Raw genomic sequence first — 7,691 nt, forward strand, 5'->3', positions numbered from 1 at the left:
AACAGTATACTCATTATAGTAACTTGAGCTACTATCCACACAAAAAATGTTCCAGTATATTCCCTAGGAAGTCCTTCTTGTAAATGGCATTTTGCACACAATGAAAATTTGGCATAAAACTATGGAATGAAAGGTTATACGTTCATGTCTTATTACTAGATGGATAAAAATATGGTATGAAATTATTATGCAATACAAGTTTTTATTTCCAGTATGGGTTTTTGAAGCATTATCGTAAACCCAAAAATAGAGACCAGGTGGCATTGCCATCAGGTTCCCAGGATGGAATTACATTGCCTTAGATTACTTGAGGTTTATATTTTATATTACTGTATGCTTGCATATCTTTAAAAGTTTTACAAATCTAAACATTTGCATTTATGGCTCCATTGATCCTTGTTGTGAAAGGACACCCTAGTTATGTAGCTTTGTTTCTTTCCTTCCTGTTCTTCCCATCAAAGCAGTTGTGGATGCTGCAAGAAGTATTTTAAAAGAAATAAAAAAAGTTAATTCAAATGTGCAAATGAAAACGGAGTGTACAAAATTGGAAGCACCTTTAAATACAATAAAGCTAAAAAAACAGGCTATATAACAACGTCTATAGTATAGCCGTATTTCCTTTTAAGAACATCTGCAAATAATTGGAACCATTTTTGTTAAATACTGCAAAAAGAATTCTCTGTACTGTGCCTTTAAGAACTATATGTGGTTCCGCTCTCTAAGCTGTATATTCATTTCTCTGACTATATTATTTAATCACTGTATAGACACTAGCAACCACCTATAATGGTAAAATGAAATTTTATTTTTGTTTCTTTTAATTTCAGTGCTAACTCTGGTCTTTCGCTAACTAATCCAGACCTTTCTTTCTTTTACTTTTTTGGCCCTTGTTGATACAGCAGTTCTGACATTGCTTGCTGCACCAGCCTCATGTATACAGCTCTGATACAGCTGTATGCAACAGCTCATTGTGTTTATTGTTTACATTCAAGCTGTTTATTGCAGATGACCAATACAAAGGTTGAATGTCTTTGGCGGTAACGTGAAGAGCCATACCAAGGGATGGGGGAAAGGAAGACTGCACTGGGGAGAAGAGAGTGCATTGGATGTTGGGGGTGGGAGAGGGATGCAGCTTGATTTGAAGACCATACTCTCTCTGGATAGCTTTCAGGTGCAGTGATGATGATCATTGCTGCCTTTATATTTTTTGTTAACTGTTACTGGATGCTCTGGAAAGGAGGAAGGTGCAGTGGGCTGCATAGTGTCTCTCCCTTCTCTAAGAAGGGGCTGTATCAGGATCCATCTCAAACTGATGTTTGGCAAGTCTAGCTTTTAAGTTAGGGAAGAGGGTTGGAGTGATTAAAGAATCATACAAGCTTAATTTTTTTCCAGAAGCTGTCTGGTGAAGATTTCTGCCCAAATCTATGTCCCTTCTGTACTGAGAAACCCAAAGGACAAATAATATAATTTTGCTCTTAGTTGTTTTAATGCAATATGAACTGCACTGACACTGTTTGCATTATACACTTCTCATAGATGAGTCTCCAGGGTAGCTATCAGCCCAGCATTCTCCATGAACATTAAAATCACATTTAACAAACTTATAAAGGATTTGTACATTGTTGCAAGATCTACATAGATTTTTCTTTACTAAATAATTTCCTTTATAATTTTTTTCTGCACTTCTTTGGGGTATTGTTTTGAGTTTGTCCATGTACCAGGCAAATACACTTTTTTCCTAGGTTAGTATAATTTATGTAGTTGTCTACAGCTGGTGATAGGTGAAATGCAAATAGTCTAATTTTCTTTTGTTGTTGTTCAGTGGGTACATGGACTATTACCCCTTTTCCCAGTTATTTTATTAGCCTTTATAAGGCTAATGCATAAAACTAGTGCAGCGTATGAATAATCATTACAGATGCACAGTAAGTATAATCAGGTATTTATGGGCATCAAGATAAAGCCAAATAAAATCCAGAGCATCTCTCAATATGACAACAACTCTCAGTAGTAAATTTACAACAGATGTTGACACTTGATTTTACAGTATCAGTTTTAATAATTATTATATCTGCTGCTTCATGACAAGTAGTTCTAGTTGATTCCCCTCCCCCCCCCCCCGTGCACAATTAATGTGTTTTCTTTATTTCTATCCTCTGTTTCTTTCCTTAACCTTGCACAGCTACACATGCCCTGCATGGTGGGATTTTACTGTAAGTTTTAGTGAGAAGGAAAGAAAAGATCTTAAAACAATGCCAATTACTACTTTATGAACTGAATTTACAGGTTCCCTGTGCCAGATAATTGTTTTTCAGGGCATGAAGGGAGAGAAAATGTATTCAAAATTACCTTTTGCATATTTTTTTGCATTCTCAGAGGCCTCTCTAAGCAGCAGTAGATCTTGTAATATTTGCACCTGAGATTTTTGGTTTGGCCCAAACCGAACAATGAGAATCTTACTAGGACAGAAACAAGGCCCCAATCACAAAAATCAAAAGCCACATATAAACATAATTGGAAGGTGTTTTAATCTAAATGTTTTGGTTCAGGATTACTTTTGGAAAAAACTGAGTATTAGTTGCCTATCGGTCAGAAATTAAAATGTTCAGAGAATAGAAGAAAAAAGTTTATTAATTCTAAATTTAACTTATGAAACAACGTAGGATCTTGCAGACTGAAATGTGCAGCCAGTTATACATTAGTTTGTACTGGTAATTGAAATTTAAGATTTTCTATATGCTGTTCCTTAAGAATATTATACTATAAACCTTTCATGTAAGTACTGTATGTTACACTATGCTTTACACGGAGGCAGTTAGCTGGGGTGAAGAGCTTGCAAACTAAGCCAAGAATCAGAGCAGCAATTCAAGAATGGGAGGATGCTCAGGGAGTTAAGGGGAGATTTGGAAAATCTGAACCCTGTTTGGTTTTCTGAATGTTTCTCTCTTGCAGGTGGTTCTTTGAAGTACTGGGATATCCCAAATCTTCAAAAGCCAATATCATCAATGGGGTGCTAATGACCGTTGTGTTCTTTATGGTGCGGATTGCAGTCATCCCTTTCTATTATGGCCGCGTCGTTTCTGCATTTGGAACAGAGGCTTTCCAGAGACTGGGTCTTGCAGCCCAGAGTGCCTGGATTATCTCTAGTGTTGTCTTGGATGTTATGAACTTGATGTGGATGTTCAAAATTACAAAGGGATGCTACAAAGTTATTTGTCTCATTGGACAAGAAGAAGCCAAAACTCGTAAAAATGGAAAATCTGAGTAAAAATGCTATATGAAAAACTAAACTCTCTCTCTTTCCCCCCCTCTCTCTCAAAAAAAAAAAAAGAAAAGAAAATTGAGTTACTTAATAAAATTTACATTTTTGCCATAAAATGCTCCTTTGAGAAAACAAGGTCTTGCCTCTCTACTGATTAAAAACTTTCCCCCCGCTACACTGCCTGCATACTCAGAGCCATTTCTTTTAGGATAGTCTCATGAAACGGGCAAACAATGACAGAGGCATGATAAACGCTGAACAGACAACTGAACTGAAAAAGGAATAGGCCAACTGGTGCTGGGTTTCTCTACCAGTATGTATGTTCCTAAATTGTTTCACTCAGGTTTCTCAGAGAAATGCATTTTTAAAGCCTGTAAACATCAGGATCCCTGTTTCTCTCTTTTTAAAGTTCTTTTGATGTAGTGCAAGTCTCTTGGCATGTTCTTATGCTTTCTTTTTTTAATATTTGATGTTAACAATCAAGACTTGATCCTTCACAACTTTTTAATTTTTTTTCAAGAAAAGCTACAAGTTTAGCTTTGATTATTTGAAATCTTTTACTGCTTTTCTGCTGCCTTATATGCATGAACACAATCTTTTGGGGGATTTATGAAACAGTTTTACATGTATACTTATATAATACAGTGTTTGGGGTATCTTAAAAACCTGTTAGAATATACTGATATTGAGGAATGACTTTTGCTGTGTTTTATGTACATCCAGGAGTATTTATTGCTGTTAAATCTGATCAAAACTCTTTCATAGGTTAACAAGGTAAACAGTATATAGAAACAAAGTAATTCTTACTGCAGTGCTCTCTCCAGGTGAAGGCTGCTACTACTTTTTATGAGAGACATTTCAGTGCTGCTTCTGGATCATTTGGGTGTAAACAGTTGAATTGTAAAGAGATTTATGTTTTTGTATAAGTGGCTGTGTGATTCATAGCAAGCCCCATTTTTTTTTTGTTTTTTTGTTTTTTTGTTTTTTATCAGAGCCAACCCTCCGTTTATACTGAAACTGAAGTTTTATCAGTTTTATTTTTCCTTGTTATTCAGACAACTGGAAATGTGAGGTGTTGACCAAAGAAAACCCTTCTTCGGATTAACAAGGCTTTTATCACTTTATCCAAACAAATTTTTCCTCTGTTCCTTTCCAAACTGTTAAACAAATCTGTAGATTAGCAATTTATATCACGGGGGGAGGGGGGGGAGTTTCTGTTTTTAGAGCCACATAATTGTCTACAGATATTCTGTGTTCTCTTTGAGCACAACACGTCGAGTGATGTCACTAGGAGAAATCTTAGCATGTAGGAAGAACAGAGTATCAAAGACATGCTAGTTTGAAAGAATGGTATATTTTCCTCTATACTGTTGTTGTGGAATTATGCATGTCTATGTATGTGTGTGTGGTTTGGTTTTATTTTTCTTATTTAAACTAGATCTTCTCTTGGACTAATTTTTTTCCTTTTTGATTTGTCATCGCTTGCTGTTTGCTCATATGTCATGTTAAACGTGTGTTTTCAGTTTTATACATCTCTCTACCATTGTTGTAAACTACTTTAAAAAAAAAAAAGTTGATAAAATCCTTGCCCTGTTAGGATATGGATTTTTTCCTTCCATCTTCTTTAACAGAATCTTACAAAACAAACTCTCATTTTTCAGAGGCAGATACAAATATATGCCTGTAATGTAATGTTAGCATGAAGGGGAAAGCTTTTTAAAACAGAAGGGAGCTGGGGGGGGGAACCCTTTCCAAGGAGCAGCTGTTACTTACGACAAACAAGTCTCCACCAGTCCTCAGGAAGATGCTGCAGACTGTGTTTCACTGCAGTGCAGCCAGGGAAGTTCAGTTCTTGGCCTCAGTTCTTTATGGTTTGTGTGTTTTTTAATTTGATTCTCGTTGCTACAGATGTAGTTCAATTATTTAATTCAGTCACTTTCTTTCAAAAGTAGGGAAATAGAGCTAATAATTCAGTTCTTCACGTGTACTTAACAGCCCCATCACTTTTGAGTAGTTCAGTCATAGAAAGCATAGTAGCTTTTTGTTTAGCTGTCACTTTTGAATTGGCAGAGTGCCTTGCCTTGGGTACAAATAAATTCATATTCTCAGTATGCTGATTTCTGTGGCTTGTTTTGTTAAGACAAAAAAACACCCTTTTTGTTAACTTTTAGGTTCTGGTAAAGTTGTAATTTAAACCCAGCCTGGACAAAATACAATATGCACACAGAGGCAAGTCGGTTGTATCTTCTTGTTCTGATTCAGTAACTCATTTGGTGCATTTTGTAGTGACTTGGTTTTCTCTAAGCAATTTCAAATGAAGTGATTTTAAGTTGGGGGTTGTTTTGGTTTTTTTGGTTTGTATTTTTTTTTAAAGGAAAAACAGTTAAGCATTGTGCTTTTTAGATGTTAAATGTGGCAGAATGAAAAATTTTTTGATACAGGAAACTTATTTTACAGCAAAAAGTTGTCTTTATATGATAATTCATGTAAACTGTGTTGGAAATCTATCCAACTTAAGCATTAATCTTTTAATGGCATTTGAATTCCACTGAATTGTTTAAATTCATTGGTTTTAGTGGAGAGCCATAAACCTTAAAATGGTCTAGTCCCATCTTTGCCATTCAAATCTTGGAGTGATTTAAAAAAAAAAAAGTCATGTCACAAATTGGACAATGAACTAGAAAATCTGTTTGGAGCAGAAATCCTGCATTGGAAGCGGCTGAGCTAGATATTCCATCTTTTAACTAATTTGAGTAAGTGGAATTGCTATAGGAAAAAAAGAGTAAATATATCTAATCATATGTGGTATAGGTTTTATTTAAATTTTTATAATTAAACATATTACCTGGTTATAACTCTCACTTAATTTAATGCAGCTTCCATGTGTGAGAAATACCGTTTTAAAATGATCATTAACACAATTGCATTGGCACAAGACTAACATGCAGACAACAGTTTTATGGACAGAATATACATGCCCTAAATTCTGGGGCTTTTACGTATGCTGCTGATTTAAGATGCAGCAAATCAAGTAATACAGGTACTAGTTCCTGTTTGTTTTTCAGCTACATTCAGATGCTGCAGTTGCATTAGTCTAAACACTGGATAATTTGCCTCATTTATTAGGGGGGTTTTTCTGCTTTCAGAGTTTGATTACAAGCATCTGCCTTACAAAGGTTAGGTTAACGTCGAGTGAGTGGGTGTATTTATGTATGTATCAGTTTTGCAAAACTCTTCTGGTCCTGCATGAATAGTGTGGTTTTAGGATTGTGGTAGTTGTGTGTGAAGTTCCCCTTTTTGGGAAGGGATACAAGGGGAAGGAAGGATTGTAGATTATAAATATCTGGAAATTTATATCTTTGTTGCTTATTCTTAGTCACCATAATAAAAAGAGATGGGCAAGACCTTGTGTATTGAGATGCAGTTCTGGAGGATGTGTACTTTTTGTGTACAGGGAGTTGTTTATAGCTAGACACTTGCCTTTAGAGTTTGTCACTCTGGAAAGCTAAAATGCATTTGGTGGTTCCCTACTGAGTTATCAGAGCTGAGATGAATTGCAAGAGGCTGTCCAAATAACTATCCCTGAAAGGCAAAACTTATTTTTTCCCTCCTCCTAGTTTAGTGTCCAAGCTCTGCCGGCTGTCATGTCTAGAGAAGGTGGTAGGGCTCTTGATTACCTCTTCATTAAATACTCTGCACAATGCTGTAGAAGTCTACCCTTGCCCTAAAGAATCTTGCATGCACACACTCGCATAGTCAGTAAGTCTTAATATGGAAATCTTAAGTATTGTATCTTTTTGCTCTCTACAACTTACCTTTTTATTTTCTAGCATTTCTTACTCTCTTTTAGAAAATTCAGATTGGACTGGGTTATTGATAGTCATCTTGTGGAGGATCACTGTCTAGATAGGAATTATTTTATATTATTTTATTTTGGAACTTCCATGTTTAATTATCAAACTGTCATGTGTGTGGCAAAACCTTGCCATAGTACCTAGTATCTTTAGTCCTCAACAGTTATACCTTCATCCATGTCCTCATCAAATTAGAGTTCACCATCATTTATGATCCGTGTTTTATGTATCTTGTTTTCCTTTCTCATTTCTTTCTGCAAGTAGTGTGTAATACAGATATGACATTCGTTGTGAAGGAGATAATGCTGAAGGATGTTGGTATATAAGTTCTCTTGTCCTGGCATATTGTTTCCTAACTTTTGATCTTTTGAATGGAGCGTAATTTTCAAAATAATTGAATGGATGATGATACATAATTTTTTACTATTGCATCCCACTCATGTGCAATACAGAAAGAGAATATGCATTAAATTTTTTATTTGCCTGATGCGAGTTATAATTAATTTTAGCAGAGTTTTGAGACTTGTATTGGAGAGCTTTGTAATAAACATTTGTATCCTAAGTGGTAAGAATTC

The 7,691-nt window shown here is 35.4% G+C and overlaps 1 protein-coding gene across 8 annotated transcripts in view; it reads left to right on the plus strand.

Annotated features, from left to right (window-relative positions):
* The window catches only part of TLCD4 (TLC domain containing 4), a 69,786-nt gene extending 62,357 nt beyond the window's left edge, over positions 1 to 7,429 (plus strand). For all 8 annotated transcript variants that reach the window (XM_090049410.1, XM_090049408.1, XM_090049404.1 and 5 more), the window contains one exon: positions 2,953 to 7,429. In XM_090049410.1, coding sequence (XP_089905536.1) covers positions 2,953 to 3,268 — 316 coding nt within the window. In that variant the 3' untranslated portion in view covers positions 3,269 to 7,429. The remainder of the gene's footprint in view (positions 1 to 2,952) is intronic.
* The last annotated feature ends 262 nt before the right edge of the window (positions 7,430 to 7,691 follow it).

Source organism: Crocodylus siamensis, chromosome 5 (genome assembly GCF_052110815.1).
Source record: "Crocodylus siamensis isolate JL-2025a chromosome 5, ASM5211081v1, whole genome shotgun sequence".
In the NCBI taxonomy this organism is placed as follows: Eukaryota; Metazoa; Chordata; order Crocodylia; family Crocodylidae; genus Crocodylus; species Crocodylus siamensis.